General features: G+C 44.9%; 1 protein-coding gene across 4 annotated transcripts in view; it reads right to left on the reverse strand.

Moving 5' to 3' along the window:
* The window catches only part of CNKSR2 (connector enhancer of kinase suppressor of Ras 2), a 574,134-nt gene that overhangs the window by 134,153 nt on the left and 414,179 nt on the right, over positions 1-25,802 (reverse strand). For all 4 annotated transcript variants that reach the window (XM_058186957.1, XM_058186956.1, XM_058186955.1 and 1 more), the window contains one exon: positions 15,620-15,831. In XM_058186957.1, the coding sequence (XP_058042940.1) occupies positions 15,620-15,831 (212 nt within the window). The remainder of the gene's footprint in view (positions 1-15,619; positions 15,832-25,802) is intronic.

Genomic DNA, 25,802 nt, shown 5'->3' on the forward strand with positions numbered 1-25,802 from the left:
ATTAATTGATACAGAACATTTCTGTCCCCAGCAATCCAAAATTAATTGGGTTATCAGTGCATGTAACATAGATATCCGTGTGGGTAAGTTTATCAGCTCTGCTGTCAAGCAAAACCAAGCATTTAATAGTGAGTGCCATGCCATGTGCACTAATCAAACAGGTGGCAAGAAAGTAGGGGCAGTCAGACACAACACAGGTTATGTAGACAGATAACACAAGGTCAATCAAAATGGACTCAAATGTCTATACACCAATGCAGAGTATGAGGAATAAACAGGGTGAATTAGAAATTCAAGTAAATGAGGGCAGATATGATATTGTTGCCATTACAAAAACCTGGTGGGATGAAACCCACAAATGGAACATACAGCTAGAAGGATATAAATTATTTGAAAGAAATAGACCAAATAAAAGAGGAGATGGAGTTTATTTTTTATTTTTTTATTTATTTATTTATTTATTTAATTTATATACCGCCCTTCTCCCGAGGGACTCAGGGCGGTTTACAGCCAAATAAAACAAAGTTACAAAAATTAAAAAACATTTTAAAAATCTAAATTCAAATTAGGCCAAAACGGATAAAACAATTATAAAACCATAAAAAACCCACATTTAAAATACATTAGGCCAGCCCTGCACGATAGAACAAGAAGGTCTTAAGCTCGCGTCGAAAGGTCCGGAGGTTGGGGACTTGACGCAACCCCAGAGGCAGCTCATTCCAGAGGGCAGGGGCCCCCACGGAGAAGGCCCTCCCTCTTGGCGTCGCCATTCGACATTGTTTGATTGATGGTACCCTGAGGAGGCCCTCCCTATGGGAGCGCACAGGTTGTTGGGAGGCTATTGGTGGCAGCAGGCGGTCCCGTAAATAACCCGGTCCTATGCCATGGAGCACTTTAAAGATGGTAACCAATACTTTGAATTGCACCCGGAAGACCACCGGAAGCCAGTGCAGGAGAGGTGTTACATGGGAGCTTTGAGTCACTCCCTCTATTACCCGCGCAGCCGCATTCTGGACCAGTTGGAGCCTCCAGGTGCAATTCAAGGGGAGCCCCATGTAGAGCGCATTATAGTAGTCCAGGCGGGAAGTGACGAGGGCATGAGTGACCGTGCATAGGGAATCCCTGTCTAGGAAGGTGGTGAATCAGGCGAGCCTGATGAAAAGCTTCCCTGGAGACGGCTGTTATATGATCTTCTAAAGAGAGCCGTACATCCAGGAGGACGCCTAAGTTGCGAACCCTCTCCATAGGGGCCAATGACTCGCCCCCAACAATCAGCGATGATATCAGCTGGCTGTACCAGGATGCCGGCATACACAGCCACTCAGTCTTGGAAGGGTTGAGTCGAAGCCTGTTCTTCCCCATCCAGACCTGCACGGCCTCCAGATACCGGGACATCACTTCAACGGCATCATTGGGGTGGATCGGGTGGAAATGTACAGCTGAGTATCATCAGCATACAGATGACAATGCACCCCGAAACCACGGATGATCTCACCCAGCGGCTTCATATAGATGTTGAACAGAAGCGGCGAGAGAACCGACCCCTGTGGCACCCTGCACATGAGGCACCTCGCAGCCGATCTCTGCCCTCCTGCCAACACCGTCTGCAACCGATCAGAAAGATAGGAGAACCACCGATAAACGGTGCCCCTCACTCCTAAATCCTCTAGCCGTCACAGCAAGAGACCATGGTCGATGGTATCGAAAGCCGCTGAGAGATCTAACAGGACCAGGGCAGAGGAACAACCCCTGTCCCGAGTCCTCCAGAGATCATCAACCAACGTGACCAATGCTGTCTCCGTGTGTACCCAGGATGGAATCCAGACTGGGACAGGTCAAGATAGACAGTTTCATCTGTCAACTGTCATGCAACCACACTCTCAACAACCTTCGCCACAAAACCAAGGTTGGAGACAGGACGATAATTCGCTAAAACAGCTGGATCCAGGGAGGGCTTCTTGAGGAGGGGCCTCACCACCGCCTCTTTCAAGGCGGTAGGGAAGACACCCTCCTTGACAATTCCCTGAAGCCAGCCTCGTGTAACCTCCTGTGTGGCCAGTACCAACCAGGAGGGACACGGGTCCAATAAACATGTGGTCGCATTCAGCCTCCTCAGTATCCTGTCCATGTCCTCGGGAGCCACAGTATCGAACTCTTCCCAGATGACATTCTCAAGATCTACCTCCATCACCCCACCCAAATCTACCCAATCTGAGTCCAGCCCATCCCGAATCTGAGCGACTTTATCGTGCAGATATTGTCCGAAATCCTCAGCACACCCTTGCAGGGGGTCCTCCTGAGCTTCCTGATGAAGGAGGGAGCAGGTCACCCTAAACAAGGTGGCTGGGCGGTTATCTGCCAATGCAATAAGATTGGAAAAATACTCACGTTTTGCCGCTCTTATCGCCACCAGGTAGGTCTGAATATGAGACCTTACTAGTGTCCGGTTGGATTCGGAACGACTGGCCCTCCAACCACTCTCTAGGCATCTTTTCCAGCGCTTCATCTCTCTCAGCTCCTCAGAGTACCAAGGAGCCAGTCGAGATTGGCGCCGGGTCAGAGGCCGCAAAGGCATGACACAGTCCAAAGCCCCCGCCGCCGCCCCTTCCCAGGCGGCCACTAGTTCTTCAGCTGAGCCGTGAGCTAGATCCTCAGGAAATGGCCCAAGCTCCGTCAGAAACCTCTCTGGGTCCATCAGGCACCTGGGACAGAACCAACGAATCAGCTCCAACTCCCTGCGGTGTGGGTTGGCGGTTCGAAAGTCAAGTTGAAGAAGCGAATGATCTGACCATGACAGGGGTTTAATAACTAAATCCCCTAATTCTAGATCATTCAACCACTGTCCAGAGACAAAAATCAGATCCAGAGTGTTTCCCCCGATGTGAGTGGGACTATTAACTAACTGGGTCAGGTCCAAGGCCGTCATGGAAGCCATGAACTCCCGAGCCGCCACAGATGCTTCACCGACCGATGGCAGGTTGAAATCCCCCATAACCATAAGTCTGGGGGTATCAACCGCCACCCCGGCTATCACATCCAGCAGTTCGGGCAGGGCTGCTGTCACACAGCAAGGAGCCAGGTACGTAATCAGCAAACCCACCTGTATCCCCTGACCCCACTTCACAAAGAGAGATTCACATCCGGATATCTGTGGTACAGTGATCTCCCTCGGTTCCAGACTTTAGTTAATAATAACCGCCACCCTCCCCACCCCTACCCTGGGCCCTCGGTTGATGAAATGCGCGGAAGCCTGGTGGGCACATTTCAACAAGGGGCACCCCCCCTTCCGTGCCCAACCAGGTCTCCGAGATGCCCATCAGGTCCGTACTCCCCTTTTGTATAAGATTGAAAATAAGGGGGGCTTTATTCACAATGGACCTGGCATTACATAACATCAGCCGAAGGTCCAGGTTCTGAGGATTCCAGCCACCCAGGGAACGAGACAAGCCAGAGGGACCGGAGTGTGCGATCGCTCGCAAACAGTGAGCACGCACTCCCCGAACCTGATACGGTCCCCCGCTTCCACCATATCTGCCCCTCCCAATTACCGTGCCAATGGAATAGCCCTCATAGCTTAATGATCTGGATTTAGGGGAGTTAATTGTTAAACCCTTGTCATGGTCAGATCATTTACTCCTTCAGCTAGACTTTCGAACAGCTACACCCCACCGCAGGGAGACGGAGCCGATTCGATGGTTCTGTCCCAGGCGCCTGATGGACCCGGAGAGGTTTCTGACGGAGCTTGGGCCATTTCCTGGGGAATTAGCCCACGACTCGGCTGAAAAACTGGTGGCCGCCTGGGAGGAGGCAGCCGCCAGGGCTTTGGACCGCGTCGTGTCTTTGCGGCCTCTGACCCAGCACCGAACTCGACCAGCTCCTTGGTATAACAAGGAGCTGAGAGAGATGAAGCACTGGAAAAGATGCCTAGAGAGTGTTTGGAGGTCCAGCCGCACCAAATCTGACTGAACACTAGTTAGGTCACATATTCAGACCTATCTAGTGGCGATAAGAACGGCGAAACATAACTATTTCTCCGCTCTTATCGCATCGGCAGATAATCGCCCAGCTACCCTGTTTAGGGTAACCCACTCCCTGCTTTTGCAGGAGGCCCGGGAGGACCCCTTGCAGGGTTGTGCTGAGGATTTTGTATAGTATCTGTCTGATAAAATCGCTCGGATCCGGAGTGGTCTGGACACTGATTGGATAGATCCAGGCGAGATGACGGGGCCGAGTCTTGTGGACATTACCTGGGTTGAGTTTGATCCTGTGACTCCTGACGACATGGACAGGCTGTTGGATAGGCTGAATCCCACCACATGTTTATTGGACCCGTGTCCCTCCTGATTGGTACTGGCCACACGGGAGGTGACACAAGGCTGGCTCCTGGGAGTTACCAACGCTTCTTTGCTGGGGGGCATTTTCCCCACCACCTTGAAAGAGGTGGTGGTGAGGCCCCTCCTCAAGAAGCCTTCCCTGGACCCAGCTGTATTGGCGAACTATTGTCTAGTCTCCAACCTTCACTTTTTGGTGAAGGTTGTTGAGAGTGTGGTGGCATATCAGCTTCCCCAATACCTGGAGGAATCTGTCTTTCTAGACCCATTCCAGTCCAGCTTCAGACCTGGGTACAGCACTGAGACGGCTTTGGTCATGTTGGTGGATGACCTCTGGAGGGCTCGGGACAGGGGATGTTCCTCTGTCCTGGTCCTTTTAGATCTCTTGGCGGCTTTTAATACCATCGGCCATGGTATCCTGTGCGGTGGTTGGAGGGATTGGGGGTGGGAGGCACTGTTTATTGGTGGTTCTCCTCCTATCTCTCTGACCGTTCGCAGACGATGTTGGCAGGGGGGCAGAGATCGACTTCTAGGTGCCTCACTTGTGGGGTGCCTCAGGGGTCAGTTCTCTCACCTCTCCTGTTCAAAATCTACATGAAGCCGCTGGGTGAGGTTATCCGTGGTTTTGGGGTGGATTATCATCTGTACACTGATGATACTCAGCTGTACATTTCCACTCCAAACCACCCCAACGAAGCTGTCGAGGTGATGGCCCAGTGTCTTGAGGCCGTGCGGGTCTGGATGGGGAGGAACAGGCTCCAGCTCAACCCCACCAAGACAGAGTGGCTGTGGATTCCGGCGTCCTGGTACAGCCAGCTTTCGCCTTCGCTGACTATTGGGGGGGAAGTATTGGCCCTCAGGGGAAGGGTGCGCAACTTGGGCGTTCTCCTGGACGATCGGCTGTCGTTAGAACACCTTACGGCCGTCGCCAGGGGAGCATTTTATCAGGTTCGCCTGATTCACAGTTGCGCCCCTTCCTTGACCGGGACTCCTTACGCACGGTCACTCATGCCCTCGTTACCTCTCGCCTGGACTATTGCAATGCTCTCTACATGGGACTCCCCTTGAAGAGCACCAGGAGGCTCCAGCTAGTCCAGAATGTGGCTGCACGGGTAATAGAGGGAGCACCACGTTGATCCCATATAACACCTATCCTGCGTGGCCTGCGCTTGCTGCCGGTAGCCTTCCAGGTGCAATTCAAGGTGTTAGTGACCACCTTCAAAGCGCTCCATGGCTTAGGACCGGGTTATCTACGAGACCGCCTTCTGCCACCGATAGCCTCCCAACGACCTGTGCACTCCCACAGAGTCGGCCTGCTCAGGGTGCCGTTGACCAAACAATGTCGGTTGGCGGCCCCCAGAGGGAGAACCTTCTCTGTGGCAACACCGGCCTTTTGGAACAAGTTACCTCCGGGGTTACGCCAACTCCCCGACCTCCGAACCTTCAAGCAGGAATTGAAAACTTTATTATTTAATCATGTGGGACTAGCCTAAATGCATTTTAATTATAGTTTTTAAATTTTAAAGGGTTTTATGTCGGTCTTGACTGTTTTAGTAAATTGGCCAATTAAATATTCATTTTAAATGTGTTTTAAATTTGTTATTTATATTATGTGTACTCTTGTGTTTTTAATATGGCTGTAAACCGCCCTGAGTCCTTCGGGAGAAGGGCGGTATAGAAATTGGATTATAAATAAATAAAAATAAAATAAATAGAATCAAGTTCCACTATATATAAGAAATAACTACATCTCTACAGAAATAGAGCACAATGGTGAAAATTATCTTGAATGCATTTGGGTCAATATTAAAGGGAGGGGGAAATGATATTGCCATAGGTCTATACTATAGGCCACCCAACCAAACAGAGGAAGTAAATGAACTTTTTTGCTAGTCAGCTAACTAAGGTATGTAGGAAGCACATCACAGTAGTAATGGGGGATTTTAACTACCCTGACATCAACTGGGAGACAAACTCTGCACCAAGTGGAAGATCCAACAGGTTCCTAACAAATCTAGCAGACAACGAATCACCAAACACCTAGAAGCAAACAAAGTAACAACCAAAAGCCAACATGGGTTTGTCGAAAACAGATCATGCCAGACTAATCTTACTGCATTCTTTGACAAAGTGACAAAATTAGTGGACCAAAGGAATGCTGTCGATATAATTTACTTGGACTTCAATAAAGCATTTGATAAAGTAGACCATAACCTACTACTAAATAAAGTAGAAAAATGTGGGTTAGACAGCACCACCACCAGATGGATTCGTAACTAGCTGACCAACCGCACTCAATGTGTAGTCTTCAATGGAACTACATCCACATGCAGGGAACTATGCAATAGAGTACCCCAAGGCTCTGTTTTAGGCCCAGTACTTTTCAACATCTTCATCAATGACTTGGACAAGGGGATAGATGGGGAGCTCATCAAATTGCAGATGACACCAAGCTGGCAGGAATAGCCAACACTCCAGAAGGTAGGCTCAAGATACAGAAGGATTTTGAGAGACTTGAATATTGGGTGCTATCTAACAAAATGAAATTCAACAGTGGAAAAAGTAAGGTTCTACATTTAGGCAAAACAAACAAAATGCACAGGTACCGTATATGTGGTACCTTTCTCAATAGTAGTAATTGTGAGAGGGATCTTGGAGTCCTAGTGGAGAACTATTTAGCTATGATCCAGCAGTGTGCAGCAGCTGCCAAAAAAGCCAACACAGTTATGGGCTGCATAAACAGAGGGATAGAATCAAGAACACGTGAAGTGTTAATACCACTTTATAATGCCTTGGTAAAGCCACACTTGGAATATTGCATTCAGTTTTGGTCGCCACGATGTAAAAAAGATGCTGAGACTCTAGAAAGAGTGCAGAGAAGAGCAACAAAGATGATTAGGGGACTGGAGGCTAAAACATATGAAGAACGGTTGCAGGAATTCAGTATGTCTAGTTTAATGAAAAAAAGGACTAGGGGAGACTTGATAGCAGTGTTCTAATATCTCAGGGATTGTCACAAAGAAGAGGGAGTCAAACTATTCTCCAAAGCACCTGAGGGTAGAACAAGAAACAATGGGTGGAAACTAATCAAGGAGAGAAGCTACTTGGAACTAAGAAATTTCTTGAGAGTTAGAACAATTAATCAGTGGAACAACTTGCCTGCAGAAGTTGTGAATGCTCCAACACTGGATTTGGGATTTGCCATGAGGTTGAAGTAGCAACGGTCCCATGCCTAGCCTCAACTTCCTATAGCCATCCTCCCACATGAAGCCAGGTGCCCATTTCTCAAGCCAGGCTAGTCCCAGAGGCTAGAATCTGTCATTTTTTGTGCCCCCACAAAACAGATGAGTTCCCAGTGGTGGCCCATCTCCAGCCTCACCGGCTCGGTGACTAGGGTGGCTGGAACTCTGCTTATTAGTGTTCCATTGATCTGCTCAAAGCATATTGGGTGCGCCAGTGGCATCATGATTATCTCTAGTTTTTGGATGGTGGGGAGGCTCATTAGGCAGTGGGTGCATCCGGTGTCTATGATGGCCTCTATGTCCCCCTGGGCTCCCATCCTGGGTACTACTATTCATGACTTTATGGTGAAGGGTCAGATGGCTTCACTTACCATCAGGCCATCTTTGCTGTCACTGCTGCTGTCACTAGTGATGGCTGGCAGAGCTTCTGGGGCCAAAGTTCCCTCGCCCTCGAGAGCGAGGGATACCTCAATGGCTTTCCGGGTAAGCTTCCTTTTCTTGGCTGGCTTCCGCAGGGTCAGCTTTGCCACTGCAGGGGACTGGATCTGAGGAAAGGGGGCCAGAGCCAGACACTCCAATGCTCAGTGGCCTTGTTGGCTGCATCTAAAGCACTTGATTGATCCAATTGGGATCAGCCTTGGCTCCTCTGGATGTCTTGAGCTGGAATGACAACCCAACGCTCTCTTGGGTTTCTTCTCTGGAGCTGCTTTTTGATGTGGGCAGATCTCGAGGTCCCTGGTCACTGCTACTCAGTATCACTTGTGTATGTGTTCAGGGACACCCAGCAGGCACACGCTTGCCAAAGGTCTGGGTCTAGGGCCTCCTTGAAGTAATGAACAAAGAGGTGCTCAGACCAGTACCACAGTTTTCCTGCCACTCTACGGAATTCCTGCACCAATTCCTTTGCAAGGGGTCCTTTTGCTTGAGGTTTCTGGTGTCAGATTCTGCCTCTTGTCCTTGGGCCATGTCTTCAAACCATTTTCTCAGTTACTGCAGGAACCCATTGGCATCTCCAAGCTTGGGAGCCCCTTCATCATGCAATTGGGCCACCCATTCGGCCACTTCACCTTCATGTTGTCAGTGATGGCTGAAATCATCTTCTGGTCAGATTAGTACTGGTCCCCGTAGCAATCAATGTGATCCCAGATCCAGTTCAGGAAATAAATCAGCTTCTCAGGGCTTCCATAAAAGGTGACCTGAAGCATGGTGGGGCAGCTGGTGGGGCAGCCGGTGGCCGTGCAGGGGTGGGTGCCGATGCCTATTGGCACTGGACCCATCCCTGGCCAGGATAGTATGCCCAGCCAGGGGGGATCTGGTCTGCTGGTGGCAATTGGAGGAGTGGTTGACATGGCAGGATGACTAGCCTTGGCAGACTGAAAACACCCTGCTTCAGCCCCGGGCTGGACTGGCCCAAGTAAGTCGAAGACTGTTTGGTGGCTGTCAGAGTTTGAGGTGTCAAACCAGTAGATCGGGCCCACCAAGAGAGACCTGGGCATGATCCACTCTGCACTGAATGGAACAAGGAGGAAACTCTGCTCAGGATGGTCATGTTCCGCAGGGTGGGGAAGGTGAATGTCAGCTGGGCCAGAGCCATCACGGTTTGGCTGGCTTGGTGATGCTGACTGACACTTAGTTGGCTGAACCTCTCTGGCAGCCCCTTCAAGGTCTGGTTGGGTGCCCCATTCATGGGACTGAGGTCCAGAGACCACTCGAGAATAGTGGTATGCTCCACACTAAGGCGATCTGGCATTCCTGGAGTGTTGGGCAGTTGGTTAGGTCCTCCTCAGTCCAGTAGAGCTCTTCACAAGCTCCGGGTGCTCCTGGATCCTGACATTGCCACCAGAGCCACCAGAGCCATCACTCCACTGGTGGAACTCTTGCATTGATGGCCAGGGGATGTGCTCCTTGGGTCAGGTGTTCGACCTCTGCTGCTGTGGCCACTGATTGTTTGGCTGCTGAAGGGAAACTGAAGCTCCCAGAGCTGTCTCCGCAGACCCCGCCAGTCCCCGTAGCTCCACTGGCGTCAGTCGGCCTCTCTTCTGCCCTCCTCTCTAACTTCCCTGAATCTTCCCACTGCCTGGTACTGGGTAAGCGGCCAGAGCTCAGGACCCCAGACAGCAGCCCCACAAGAGTGGGGAGCCTCTTAATTTATTATTGAGGAGAGTTGGGTTAATGTCAGGGTTCCAAGTAACAGACCCAATGCAATCAATACTCCAAGGCCAAGATGGTCCTCAAAGATGATCCTCAAATTTATTAGGCATGTCATATTGGCACATCTGGTGAAAACCCAACTCTGAAAGTCCTGAAGCTTTCCCGACCCAAATTAAAAAATAAAGTTCTTTCCCACATCCAAATGTCCATCACATGGTCCAACCAGGTCACAGTCCCAACTCCAATTGGTTTCACTTCACGCCTCCCCAGCACCTGGGGAGAACATCCTTGGTTCCCAGGAGAAAGAATTTTATTTTGGCTACAAGTCCCCAGCTATCTCTATTCCCCCCTCCCATTTCCACAGCTCCAAACAGCCTTGCTTGTGGCAGCCCTGAAGACGTTCCAAAATGACTTCAGGGTTGACACTTAAATTTTTGTATAATTTTCGAGGGGTGTCACAAAAAACCCCACAACCCTATATGGGCTGAGATGGTGTCCTGTGGACAAGGGTTGTTGACACTACAGCTCATGTCCTACTATACTGTGTCTTCTATAAGGACTCATGGCCCAGCTTTATAACACCTCACCTAATAAAATACCGAAAGTAGTTTCTTTGAATGTGGCCAAATTTTGATATACTGTATGCAAAATTAGGCAGATTTTAACTACCCACTGATAAGCCACCACTAATCATAACAAATGATTTTGTCTCTTTTTAATTATTTTTTACTATTTTTTACTATTGTTATTGTTAATGCTTTTACTTGTAATGCTGGTCCATAATAAAAATTGATTGATTTATATATCTTTACAATATTTGTATATAAATTGCACTTATATGACTGATATATCAGTTTCTATTTTCATAAGCTTAGTATTCTAAAGCAAAATTCAATTTATTTAAAGATAATTCATGTTTAAAAATTATTTTATACAAACTGATCATTTTCAGTTTATACAAAGAATATGAAGATACATAAACACAACATCTGTAAACTTTCTAACAATTTCAAGTTAAATCTTGGTGTAGAACTCAACTCTTTGTGACTTCATAAACATATCTAAGTAGCTTGTTGGCAATGCTGCAATGCTCTCTACATGGGGCTCCCCTTGAGGGGCATCCGGAGGCTTCAGTTAGTCCAGAATGCAGCTGCGCGGGTGATAGAGGGAGCCCCTCGTGGCTCCCACGTGACACCTATCCTGCGCAGGCTGCACTGGCTACCTGTGGCCTTCCGGGTGCGCTTCAAGGTGTTGGTGAACGTCTTCAAAGCGCTCCATGGCATAGGGCCGGGCTATCTACGGGACCGCCTGCTGCTACCGAATACCTCTCACCGACCCGTGCGCTCTCACAGAGAGGGACTCCTCAGGGTGCCGTCGGCGCGACAGTGTCGTCTGGCGACGCCCAGGAAGGGCCTTCTCTGTGGGGCTCCGCCCTCTGGAACGAACTCCCCAGGACTCCGTCAACTTCCGGACCTCCAACCTTTCGTCATGAGCTTAAAACTCACCTATTCATCTGCGCTGGACTGGGTTAGTTTTTAAACTTATGGGTTTTTAATGGGTTTTATTCTAAATTTTAATCATGGCCAATTTAATAAGTTTTTTAATTATATTTTAATCGTATTTATATTGTATTATTTTGTATTTTTTATTAGGCTGTGAACCGCCCTGAGTCCTTCGGGAGAAGGGCGGTATAAAAATTTAAATAAAAAAAAAAAAAAAAAAGTGATTCATGATTACTTTCTTCAAATTTTTTTTTTTAAAAACTTCCTAGTGTAGTTTATAGTCCTATTTTTTACTTGAACATCTGCTTCGCAAGTTCTAATTCCCAAGAATGACTAGTTTCCAAACAAAAAATATCAGCCAGGACTGCCACTGACCAATATTCAAATTCAAAACCTATGTCTTAAAAGGTGGATATGCATGTGCAACTCCATTATATCACCTTTCTTTGTATATTCAGCAACAGTATACATGTTTTAGAGAATGCAACAAAAATGTTTTCTATTAGAAGATAAATGCACCATAAAATTATATGTATGTATGTATATATACATACATACATATACATGCGTGTGTGTGTGTGTGTGTGTGTGTGTGTGTACTTCCTCCCTTTTCCAGCACCTTAAAGCAACAGGAAGGAACCAAATTAATCTCCAAAACTGAACACTACCACAAGAGAATAATTATGGAAGCCATTGAAATAAAGGAACACCCCCACAACATGAATAAACGTGATGATACCTCCAGCCTACCAGATATCTGGAAACTAGCCCTAGTCACCAAACGAATCCCAGCCACGAAAACTGACATCGGACCCAGGATAATATATGACACCACCACCAATCATCCTCACCAGATTCAAACCCAAACCCACCCCATAGACGAAATACAACCACCATCCAGAAGCCAGACCACAGCAGCATCACCAGCTGCTGCACCCCCCTCTGATCCCCATGCAAAGCAAGCTGACACACGCCATGAACACATGACAGGACCTCAGATTCAGAGCCAGACCAGGGCCCGGGATGCTGCATCATAGCCATCTACTCAGAATGTTGCAGCCCAGTACTCAGGATGTCACAGCACTAGGGCTCCGGATGTTGCAGCACAGCCCATTACCCATGTCGTTAAGACTAATGAGCATACAGCTAGGACCATTACTCAGATCGTTAAGACTAATGGGCACACAGCTAGGACCACACCCACACAGGATGCTACGAAACAGCTGACCAATCTGCAAACATCAACTCCATCAACCAATCAAGATGTAACAATACAGCCAACCAATCTGCTTACAGCAACAAAGCCAGCACTCCCCACCTCCCCACCAGTATTTATAGAGAGACAGCTCTGACCACACTTTGCTCCCACAAGCACGAAGCCGAAAGCACCAGCCTGAAGATGATGAGTGGACCTTGTCGAAACGTCGCCAAGATACTCTCAATCTTACATGGGAAAAGACCCGAATATGCCAAGACATGTGTGTGTGTGTGTGCAGTGTTAAATTTGTATTTGCTGACAAAGAAATAAAGGGAGACTAGTATAGATCTATTTTAAGCTATTTAGCTCTCATCAGTTAGCCATACCCTTCTGGGATTCAGATGGCTATCTGATAAGAACTAAATAGCTTGAAATAGATCTATACTAGTCTCCCTTTATTTCTTTGTCAGCAAATACAAATTGAACACAAAATAGTTTGTCGTGAAAGCATCAGCCTGTGAGGGCTTCTGGATTGGGGCTGAAAGGCGAAAGGGAAGCAGTATACTCCCACCCGTATTTGGATAGACCAGAGCTTGTCTTGCCCTCATTCTAACAAAGACTCATGGTTTAATGTTCTTTTAATGGTCATTCAAAATAAAAAAAAATGTTAGTAATTCCTGAAATCAAAAAGATTTATATGAATTTAATTGCCAGATTTAAGCTGAATATATTTGACCAGGTTTCCTGGGAGCCACTTATTTATCTTTGACATTTTTCTTCATGCAAACCAGGGGTGGTATTCACTTACCTTCACTACCGGTTCACAAATGGGAGTGTGTGCGCACACAGGACCTTCTGCGCATGCACAGAGCGTCAAAAAAGGGATGTGATGATGTCTGGGCGGGTGGGCAGAGCCTCCCACAGCCACACTGCTACCGATTCGTCCAAACCGGATAGAACCAGCTGAATAGCACCACTGATGCAAACCAATAACTTTAGTTCCATTTATATATAATTGTTAAAAAATGTCCTCGAGTTATGACCACAATTGAGTCCAAAATTTATGCTGTTAAATGAAAGATTTGTTACGTGAGTTTTGCCCCATTTTACAATTTTTCTTCCCACACTTGTTGGCCAGTTGCTTGTCAGATGTCGCAAAAGGTGATCACATAAACCCAGGCCACTGTAGCCATCGTAAATATGAACCAGTTGCCAAGCAACTGAATTTTGATCACATGATCAGTGGAATGCTGCAATGGTGTGAAAAACGATCATAAATCACTTTTTTCAGTGCCATTGTAACTTTGAATGGTCACTAAAAGAACTGTTGAGGACTACCTGTACACATGTAATACTACTCCCCAGTTTCCTATCTTCACAAAAAATAGTAAGAATAGTGCATTACAAATTAAACCACTGAAGAGTCAGACTTTCCCATTTCATTTAATATTAAAATAATAATATTTAATAATAATCCAAACAGCCAGTTTGGTGTAATGGTTAAGGCATCAGGCTGAAAAACAAGAGAGTATTAATTCTACTTCTGCCTTAAGTGTGAAAAACTGGCTGGGTGATTCTGAGCCCGTCAATTTGTCAGGCATAGGGAAGAGACAAAAACAATTTCACTTCTAAAAAAACCTTGCCAAGAAAACTGAATTGACCTGTGCAGGCACTTTCTACAACTCAACACTTATTTGAAGGAATAACAGTAATGACATTGTGGCAAAATAAAACAAAAATAGTATCAATAGTGATAGGCACCTTGAGTGCAGTGGGTGAACACCACTGGCATTGACAAAAATCATAATCAATTACAAAAAGCAGCTTTACTTGGAACAGCTTACATCCTGAGACAATACCTTTAACACCATTATTCAATAACATGTCAGGTCCTTGGGAAAGATTTAATAGGTGGATAAAAATGTTACATCCAATCTAAACATCTAACAGAATGTGTGATGAATCATAATAATAATAATAAATAAGGTTGGAAATAATATTTCAAACAAAAGAACATATATGGTTGTGATGGTGAACCTGTGGCATGCATGCGACAGGTGGCATGTGGAGCCATATCTGCAGGCACGTGAGCTGTTGCCCTAGCTCAGTTCCAGTGCACACCAGCCAGCTGATTTTCAGTTGCCCCCCCACCATGCCGCCCCTCCCCTCCGCTCCCAGGAGTCTCTAAGTGGCCCGTTTTGGATGTCAGGTAAGTACAGGGCTCACGTGGAGGCTCTGGGAGGGTGTTTTTGGCCTCTGGGGGGTAGGAGACGTCATTTTCGCCCTCCCCAGGCTCCAAGAAAGCCTCTGAAGCCTGGGGAGCCTGGGGAGAGAAAAATCAGGCCTGCCGAGCCCACCAGAAGTCAGGAAATGGGCCATTTCTGGCCTCCAGAGGGCCTCCAGGACAGGAGGAGGCCATTTTTGCCCTCTCCAGGCTCTAAGAAAGCCTCTAGAGCCTGTGGAGGGTGAAAAACGGGCTTGCTGGGCCCACCAGAAGTTGCAAAATGGGCCATTTCTGGCCTCAGGAGGGTCTCTGGGGGCCCAGGGGATGCTGTTTTCACGTATCCCAGCCTCCAAGAAAGCCTCTGGAGCCTGGAGAGGGTGAAAAATGGGCCTACCAGGCCACCGGAAGTCGGGAAATGGGCCATTTCCGGCCTCCAGAGGGCCTCTGGGGGGCATGGGGGAGGCCGTTTTTACCCTCCCCAGGCTTCGGAAAGCCTCTGGAGCAGGGGTGGGTTCTTCTTACCCTTACTACCGGTTCACAGCGGGATCACGCAGAAGCTTTCTGATGATGTCAGGGTTGGTGGGCAGAGCCTCCCCCAGTTTTACTACCGGTTTGCAAGAATTGGTCTGAACTGGGGGAACCCACCACTGCTCTGGAGCCTGGCGAGGGTGAAAAACGGGCCTACCAGGCATACCGGAAGTCTGGAAACGGGTCGTTTCTGGCCTCCAGAGGCTTCAAAGAGGCCTGCTAGGCCCAAAACGGGACGCAGGGGTATTGTGCGTGCATGCACAGGGCTGTGTGGTGTAGGGGGCATTGAATTATGGGTGTGGGCATGCACGCACATGCTTTCGGCACCCGTGGAGAAGAAGGTTCACCATCACTCATATAAGGTGTTTACAAATACGTGTAGTCATTTGAGTTATTTAGCAACAGTATCAACAAAGAATGAAGTGTTTTATCATTTTACTTACATGGTACAAAGTTGTTTCAGGCCCAGGTGTGCTCATACTGTCTTGCCTTAATGATTCCATTTGTAAACTAGGTAATAGAGAATAATGACTAGGACTGTTATTCTTGTCTTTCTTTTTAGATTTTTTCCCTGTGTCCTTTTTGCTGTTCCTTTGGAACATGTAATCTTCTTGAGCTATTTTCTCATTACTTATATATCGAAGAAGTGAATTTTCTAGACGGGAGGTATAAAAATGTATTACAAAATTATTTCTTAAATACTAACAATTTAACATAAGTCTAACTAAAAGAAGTTGCATAATAAACATACTTGCCTCTCAAAAACCAATAATGTTGCGAATAAAGTACAAAAATGTTTCAATTATATAAAATCTGATTAATAATGCTGTATACTCATTTCAAAATTTAATCCAAATTATTCTAGAATACAAAAAATACCTGAGCATTTGAATACTCTTGAAGTACCCTGCAAACTGGTTACTTCATGTTGAATATATTTATTTTCAAACTATAATTCTCAAGCTGAATGATTCTTTTTTCATATGAATCATAACTAAAGTTTTAATTACACCATTTTAAAATCAGAAGAATCATGTCTTTGCTTTATTTCCAAAATGTTGACTTTTACTTCATTCATTTTGCTTTTTATCTGCACAAATTCAGTCTTTCTAAAAGACTGCAAATCATAAGAAACAGATTTTAAAGAAATAAAGATCCCCATATAGCTCCCTCCCATTTATTTTCTGTATTCTGCTGTGGGTCAGCAATTAAATCAGTATTTGACTGTATTTGACTGTTCTTCAGCTTTGACAAACTGTTCCCATTTCCATTCAGATAAGAAAGAAGTGGTTTTGCCTTCTCTCTCTTTTACTTCAAACCAGAGAACAGTAATTTAAGAAAGTAAATACAAGATGAGTTTTCTGCTTAGTAATTAGAGGCAATAAAGCAGTCAAAAGATGAAGGGATACTTTTTAAACTGCAGAGAACCAATTTCAGGACATTGCCAGTACAGATCAGTGCAGTTCTAAGTATTCAGCTTGCTCTGATTAAATGATCCTTGTTATAAGTTGGATCAAAGGAATTTCATTTAACTTTTCCTTCAATTTCCCTGAAATTTGAAATACAACAAATTGTATTTCACTGGCACTAGTGATAATCAAAATAATAGACAGGAGAAATGAACAAAGAAAACAACCTGGAAGAATAGAGCCTCAGCTAGACCCATGCTAAATTGGAAAACATGGAACCAAGAAGACCAATCAGAGGAAGGAAGACAACGGTCAGAAAGAAGAGCATTGATTGCCATTGGGCAAATCAACAAAAGATTGAAGTGAAATGAACAGAATGTATGACATACACTTTGGCAAAGGATAAAAGAACAAGCTTGTAAGTTTGAATGAGTGAATGAATATGTATTTGGATTTTTCTTTTACAAACTTAAATCAATAAAGTTTTATTGTTGCTGAATCTCAGTATCCTGCTCATGGCATAGAATTTGAGTACATATCTGGAGTCTATAAAGCTACACTTTATGTCGCTGAACTAAGGTGCTAACCTAATTGTATGAGAAGCAAGGGTCTTCTCCTTGGGGTTAAATTTTCTTCTTCATTCACAATAGCTTTCTTATTAGTAGTAGTTTCCATTGAAAGAACAATTACAATAGTTAGGAAAGCATGCGTAACACACATACACCTTTAACAGATTAACAGAGTTGGAAGGGACCTTATAGGTCATCTAGTCCAACTCCCTGCTCAAGCAGGAAACCCTACACTGGGTGTCAGCCACCTGCAGCTCCAAAGCCGCTTGGGGTTCTTTGGGTCCTCTGCTCTGGCTCCCTGTCTCATCACTGGCTTGCCCCTCCCCTTCCTGTCACTCCTCGCCTGGCTTGAGAAGCTAAGGGCAACTGTGTGGGATGGAGAAGCAGCTGGGGCTGATTCTCCAGTGCCTCACTCTTACTGGAGCTTCTCCCGACCCTTGTTGGTGCTTAGCGTGCCTCAATCACTTGGGGAGATGTGCAACCTGTTCTCTGCCCCAAGACACTGGCCTGACACAGCCGCAACCAAAGCCGGCCTCACTAACACGAGGGCTGGTGGGGTGGGAATAGGATCTGGGAGGATAGGACGGTGGAAAGGGGAATGGGCCCACAGTACCCAATCAAGGCTTTAAGAAGCTAAAAGCACTGGGAAAAGGGGCTGGCCCCACCGAACCTCACCCACCCCAGGGGTCAGAAAGCCGAAGCTGGACCAAGCTAGCAAGCTCTTCTTAGGGCTCTTCTTTTCTTTCTTCCTTTTGGAAATCTGGGCTGGCTGAAGATTGAGTGTGAACCGAAGCAGAGGCTTCCCTTTGGGCGACCCTCCTCCTCTTGCAACACCCTGGCCGGCTGTGGTGGGGCCAGGAGGGTGCACATGCATGGGGAGACCCTCCTCAGGTAGAGTGGGCAGGCTCAGCCAAAGCACAGCAAAGGTGCGTGCAGGGCAGGCGGCCGCTCACTTGGGGAGGGTCTCCCTGCTCATGTGCACCTTCCCAGCCTTGCCACAGCTGACCAGGCAATTGCAAGAGGAGGAGGAGGAGGAGTGAAGCCTCTGCTGCAGTTCACACTTGTTATTCAGCCAGCCCAAATTTCCAAAAAGAAGAACGAAAAGGAGTAGTGAAGAGCCCCAAGGACAGCTTACTGGCCTTTCTGAGAGAATGAGAAGAGACACAGACACAGATACAGAGAGAGAGATACACACAGAGAGAGAAATAGAGAGAGAGACACACACAGAGAGATACAGAGAGAGGGGGAGAGAGACAGAAAGAGAGACACAGAAAGAGATACAGAGGGGGAGAGATACAGAGGGAAAGAGAGATACAGAGGGGAAGAGATGGGGGAGAGAGAGACCCAGAGATATGGAGAGAGAGGGGAGATATAGAGGGAGGGGGAGAGAGACAGAGAGGGGGAGAGAGAAGCAGAGAGATAGAGAAAGGAAAGAGAGACAGAGAGACAGAGAAAGGGGAAGACAGAGAGGGAGGGGAGAGAGAGATACACAGAGAGAGATTCAGGGAGGGAGAGAGAGAGAGAGACGTAGATACAGAAAGAGGGGAGGGAGAGAGAAAAGGATAGGTGTGGCTTGGGAGTCATGTGACTGGGAGTAAGTGATGTCGAGTTGGCCATGCCCACCCAGGTTTTGTGGCTCCCTGTGGTTTTTTTTCCCCTGTGGGAAATGGTCTGAATGGCTCTGAGTGTTTAAAATTGCAGATCCCTGCCCTACACCATTTCTGACAAATGGCAGTCCAAACTTTTCTTGAAAGTCTCAAGTGATGAAACTCCCACAACTTCTGAAGGCAAGCTGTTCCATTGGTTGATTGTTCTCACTGTCAGAAAGTTCCTCCTCATTTCTAGGTTTCTACGGGACTGCTTACTGCCACCAGTAGCCTCACACCGACCAGTGCGCTCTCACAGAGAGGGCCTCCTTCGGATACCGTCAGCCAAACAATGTCAGCTGGCAACCTCCAGGGGGAGGGCCTTCTCTGTGGGGGCTCCTGCCCGCTGGAACGAGCTGCCTCCAGGGCTTCGTCAACTCCCCGACCTCCGGACCTTCTGCCGCGAGCTGAAGATGTTGTTGTTTCGACGTGCAGGACTAGCTTAAACGTAGTTTTAAATCGGGGTTTTAAATTGGGGTTTTTAAATGGGGTTTTTAATCATATTTAAATTTTTTAGGCCATATATCGAATTAGTTTTTTTATACTGTTTTTTAATCTGTATTATATGTATTTTGGTTTTTATTGGCTGTGAACCGCCCTGAGTCCTTCGGGAGAAGGGCGGTATGCAAATGTAATAAATAAATAAATAAATAAATAAATAAATAAATAAATAGGTTGAATCGCTACTTGGTCAGTTTCCACCCATTATTTATTGTCTGGCCTTCAGGTGCTTTGGCATATAGCTTGACCCCCTCCTCTCTGTGGCAGCCCCTCAAATATTGGAACACTGTTATCATGTCTCCCTGGTTCTCCTCTTCACTAGACTATTCCTGTAATCATTCTTTATATGTTTTAGTCTCCAGTCCCCTAATCATCCTGGTTGCTCTCCTCCACACTTTTTCTAAAGTATCAACATCTTTTTTATAATGTGGTGATCAAAACTGGATGCAGTACTCTAGGTGTTGTCTTGCTAGGGCTTTATAGAGTGGTATTAGTAGCTCACTTGATCTTGATTGTATCCCTGTTAATGCAATTTAGGATTGCATTGGCTTTTTTGGCTGCTGCTGCACACTGCTGGCTCATATTTAGCTAAGACTCCAAGATCCCTCTCAGTCAGAAAAAAAAGAAAAGAAAGAAATTTACTACCACTATTTTAATTTCTTTTCTACTATTCATTTTTCTCCTTCTTTTAACCATTTTCTTTTATTCTCTCCCAGATCTCATCTCTTAATATTTTTCTCCCTTTCTCCCGTTCTTTTATCTTCTTCTTTCTCCCTTTCTTGCATCCTCTTTTCCACCTTTCTCTAACTTTTACTCTTTTAATTTTCTCCCTCAATTTTTCTCTATTTCCTCCTCTTCTCTTTGTTCTGTCACTGCTAATCCCAGTGTAATCATCTATTTTTTTCACTCTTTTAATTTCCCCCCTCATTCTTTTCTTCTTTTCTTTTTTCCCTTTCTTTTTTAAAATATCTTTCCCCCTCTCCATTTTTATTCTTTCCCTATCAATCCCAATATGATCATCTGTATTATCCTCACTCATTTCTTTTTCAATATTATATTTTTGTTTTTCTTGCTCTCTCATAATTTCATCATTTATTTTTTTATTTTTAAGCCACAGTTCTGCTTGTTTGTTCCCATTAAAGGACTCTCGCACCATTTGAAGCATCTCCCATAATTCCTCCCAATTCTCCATGTTTTCGATGTGAGGAGAAAAACTTTTTAGCTTTATTTATCTTAACTTATATATAGTCCAAATTCAAGTCCAAAAGATTGTCTCTCTTCCCCCCGCTTTTTTCTGTTTCCAAATGCAAGCCAGTTCAAATATTTTTATTTTTCCCTGTCATCCAAATTCCAATCTTGATTTTCCCAGTTCCAGTTTTCCAGATTTTCCAGTTCTTACCACAGCTGTTCAAACAAGACTCCTTTGATGTCCTTTTCCTCTTAGACTAAACAGTGCAATGTTGTTGTTTTTTCTCTTCTTCTCCAGCAATGATTCTCTCCAATCCACGATTACTGGCAACAAAATGTCACTCGCTATTCACAAAAGCAGTTTCTTTTTCTTCCTCTATTAAATACTTTTGTTAGTAGAAGATGCTTTCACTCAATCTTCTGCCTTTAATATTTATATTTTCTTCCAAAACCAATTTTAAATCCAGATGGAACGTTGTTTCTTTTAGGGCTTTTGTCTTGTAAATCCTCTTTACTGTTTACTTCCTCTCACTTTAAGTTTCTGCGTGCCAATTAGCTGCTAACTTCAAGCCGGAAAATTTTTGAGCTTTAAAAGTTTTTTTTTCTTTTTACCTGTGAGTTGGCCAATTGCTCGCCCGGTAACAATACTCTGCTCTGATCTTCCCTCCTGCTCAATCTTCTTGTGTGGCCGTCCCGATTTTGGCAGCTTCTAATGGCTGCCTTTCCTATCGTTGGTTCGAAGGCTGGATGCTGGTGCTGCAAGGAATTTGCAACTTCCCTGTTCATGCTGGCCGATGCCTTCTTTCTTCGCTGTCCCTCCAGGACAGCTAAGGTTCATTAAGAACCCCCAGAATGGCAGGAATTTTGGCATTCACCCCAGAGCCCTGGGGCACACCGTCCTGTCGCGACTCTGGCCATGCCCCTTTTCCCCATCCTGGAGATCCTAAAGGCTGGTTGCCCACCCCCTCAGTTTTAGTTTAAAGTCCTCCTGATAAATTGAGCCAGTCATTTTCTGAGAATATTCTTCCCAGTCTTTGTGAGGTACAATCCATCTCTTTCCAAAAGCACATTTTGGAGGTAGTATAGACCATGGTCCTGGAATTTAAAGTTTTTTCGTTGACACCAACTCTTTAGCCAGTGGTTCACTTCTAGAATTTTTTGTTCTCTTATTGGATGTTTTCCTTTCGTTGGCAGTACAGATGAAAAAACTACTTGTGCACCTAAGTCCTTGACTTTCTTGCCTAGCTGCTCATAATCATTCAATATTGTTTTCAAGTCCTTTTTTATGTCATTCATCCCTATATGAAATAGTAGAAAGAGGTAGTAATCTGTTAGTTTTATTATTTTGGTTAGGTTCTCATCCACATCTTTGATTTTTGCTCCAGGGAGACAACATACCTCTCTGGACTGACTGTCTGGTCTACAGACAGCAGGTTCTGTTCCCTTGAGAATTGAATCTCCTATCAGCAACACTCACCTTTTTTTCCCTAGGAGGTTACCGATACACACAAAATGACTATGAACTCTTTGAACTTCTTACTATGTTACAGAGCCCCTGATTATGACCTCGTACATGTGAACAAGCTAACTTCACTACGAATATGGCCAGCCTCCTGCTCACACCCTCTTATCTTTCTTGGTGACATCAATCTACCTCTTATTAATTGAACCCTAAATGGATGTACAACTGAACCCATACATACAACCCTGTACAATGCCATTGCTAATCTGGGACTGGATCAACTAGTAACAAACAACACTAGATTCAACAACTGCATTGATCAACTTAATTTATGGTCTACAAATAAAAGAACCCTTTTCCAACAGTGACCACAGCATGACTGACTTTTGTCTCAATTTAAATCCTTACAAAGATGATCATAATGACAGAATCCCAAATTATAACTTTAAAAAAGCCAACTATGATCTCATAACTGCCAACCTCTCATCTCTTGATTGGCAAATTCTGCTCACTGACTGTAATAACTGCCGAAGACCATTATAACACTTTTTTGCTCAAAGTCAAAAGAGTCATTAAACTATACGTACCACTAATAACCCCAAAACCAGAAAAAACAAATTACCCATAACAATAAGAAAGCTTCAATCAAAAAAAAATCTCTGGCAAAAAAACAAAACTGGCTATGTAGCTAATTTTAAAAGATGCTACAATATCTTATGCCACCAGATAATGGCAGAATGCATCTATTACCACAGCAAACAAGAGGAAAACCTTCTATGCACAAAATCCACCCGCAACTTCTATAGTTTTGTAAACAACAAATTTAAAGACTCAAGATCCATCCCACCTCTAAAAGGACCTAAGGGGAAAGATTGTAATGATGAAACTGTTAAGGCCAACCTCTTCAACATGTTCTTTGGTTCAATCTGTAAACAGCAATGGCTCACGCCCCACATTTCTTTGTCATACCACAGTCACCATTGCTGACTGTGGGGGACGAGTCATTGGCTCACACAGAGAGGGTCCGCAATCTGGGCGTCCTTCTGGATGCACGGGTGTTGTTGGAAGAGCATATGACGGCCGTCACCAGAGGAGCTTTTTATCAGCTTCGCCTGATTCGCCTGATTCGCCAGTTATACCGGGATTCCTTATGCACAGTCACTCATGCACTCGTCACTTCCCGTCTGGACTACTGCAACGCTCTCTATATGGGGCTCCCCTTGAAGAGCACCCGAAGACTCCAACTGGTTCAGAATGCGGCCGCGCAGGTGATAGAGGGAGCGACTCGTTGCTCCCATATAACACCCCGCCTGTGCAGGCTGCACTGGCTTCCGGTGGTCTTCCAGGTGCAATTCAAGGTGTTGGTTACCATCTTTAAAGCGCTTCATGGCATAGGACTGGGTTATTTACGGGACCGCCTGCTGCAACCGGCGGCCTCCCATCGACCAGTGCACTCCCATAGGGAGGGTTTCTTCAGGGTGCCATCGGCCAGACAATGTCGGCTGGTGATCCCCAGGGGGAGGGCCTTCTCTGTGGGGGCACCAACTCTCTGAAATGAGCTACCACCGGGTATTCGCCAACTCCCTGATCTCCAGACCTTTCGACGCGAGCTGAAAACATTTCTGTTTCATTGCGCAGGACTGGCCTAATGGTTTTAAATGGGGTTTTTATTGGTTTTAATTGGTCCAGCCAACTTTGAATTTTTGCTTTTAAATTAGTTTTAACTTTTATATTGACTGTTTTATTTTGGCTGTAAATCACCCTGAGTCCTTCGGGAGAAGGGTGGTATAGAAATTTAAATAATAAATAAATAAATAAATAAACTAATTACAACGATCTACTACATATCGATTTTACAGAAGATAATGTTGAAAAGGCACTACACAGCCTAAAACCATCTCTATCTATTGGCTCTGATGGATTATGTGCCTACTTCTTAAAAAAGCTTTCCATTGTCATAGCAGAACCTCTAAGCATAATCTATAAAATATATTTCAGAACCAGCTTCTTGCCTAACCTATGGTCACTAGCCATGGTCATCCCTATCTTCAAAAAGGGTGACCCCAGCCTAGTTGAAAATTAAAGACCAATCTCATTGTGTTTTGCCACTTTCAAAGTCATGGAATCAATCATAAACCAATCCATTACCCTCCACTTAGAGTCAAATAAACTACTCTTTAACAAGCAATTTGATTTCAGGAAAAAGTTGTCCTGTAATCTGCAACTCTTATACTGCAAAAACATATGGACGACACAACTTGACCACAATAAAACAACAGATGCAATTTACATAGACTTCTGCAAAGCCTTTGATTCAGTGGTACACAACAAACGACTTTTAAAACTCAAATCTTATGGCATTTCCGGATCCCTGCATAAGTGGTTATCTGCGTTCCTGTCAAACAGGCAACAAGTGGTCAAAATAGGGAGTGCCCTATCAAACCCTGCACCTGCTAACAGCGGTGTCACCCAAGGCAGCGTTTTAGGACCCACACTCTTTATACTTTACATAAATGATCTTTGTGATCATATTTTAAGCAACTGCATTCTCTTCGCTGATGATGTAAAACTATTCAGCACCACCGACAATGCTGCTACCGTACAAAGAGACCTTGACTATGTGTCAGAATGGCAATTCCAAATATCAACCAGCAAATGCTCTGTCTTACACATTGGCAAAAAAATAAATAAATCAGAACATCAAATACAAGCTGGGTGGATATGACCTCATAAATGACCCTCATTCTGTCAAAGACCTTGGAGTACTCATCTCAAAGGAGCTAAGCGCCAGAGCTCACTGCAACAACATTGCTAAAAAGGCATTAAGAGTTGTTAACCTAATCTTGCAAAGCTTCTTTGGTAATATTGTACTGCAAATTAGGGCATACAAACCTTTGCTAGACCAATTCTCGAATACAGGTCATCTGCCTGGAATCCGCACTGTATATCGGACATTAATACAATTGAGCAAGTCCAGAGATATTTCACGAGGAGCATCCTCCACTCCTCTGCTCACAATAGAATACCTTATGCCACCAGGCTTGAAATCTTGGGATTAGACAATTTAGAACAATGCTGCCTTTGGTCTGACCTAAGCATAGTACACAAAATTATCTGCTACATCCTACCCGTCAATGACTACTTCAGCTTCAACCACAATAATACACGAGCACACAATAGATACAAACTTAAGGTAAACCTGTTCTGACCTAGGCTTCCTGAGATAGTAAAAAGCACATGCTTAGTCCCAAAAACCCTCTTTTTATTTCTTGGGGGTGGGTGGGTTATTTTTTTTAAAAAAAAACCACATACAATATGTTTTTTGAACAAAATATCAGCCAGGTACATAATCAAATCCAATTCAATTTTTCCCCACCCTCTTGTATATTTTATCAATATATTTCCCTTCCCCCCTTTTTAATTTCACTATTTGCATATCTCTAATATAAAAAAGAAATTCTAGTCTAACCCTCTGTCCTGAATTTTACTCTTTGATCAAGTCCATCCACCCCTGTTTTTGCCCCCTTTCTTATCTCTTCCATGTATATTAAAACCCTATATTCCCATTTACTAATTTCTTCCTTTTCAGTCTTTATAACATCAACATCCATAATCTCATTATATTTCAATAAACATTTTTAAAATCATTATTCTTAATCATATAAAAGAAAAAACAAAAACAACAAACAAAAAAAATGATACAGGCTAACATTCATTATTTCAAAAAAATCTCTTATGCATTAACTCTCATCTCTGATATTTCAATCTTGATCTATATTAATTCCCTTTTTGTTTTTCTTTAAAGTTCCTTGCTTTACAAACAATGTATCTTATGTTTCTATCAATTCTGC

Source organism: Ahaetulla prasina, chromosome 5 (genome assembly GCF_028640845.1).
Source record: "Ahaetulla prasina isolate Xishuangbanna chromosome 5, ASM2864084v1, whole genome shotgun sequence".
Classification (NCBI taxonomy): Eukaryota; Metazoa; Chordata; class Lepidosauria; order Squamata; family Colubridae; genus Ahaetulla; species Ahaetulla prasina.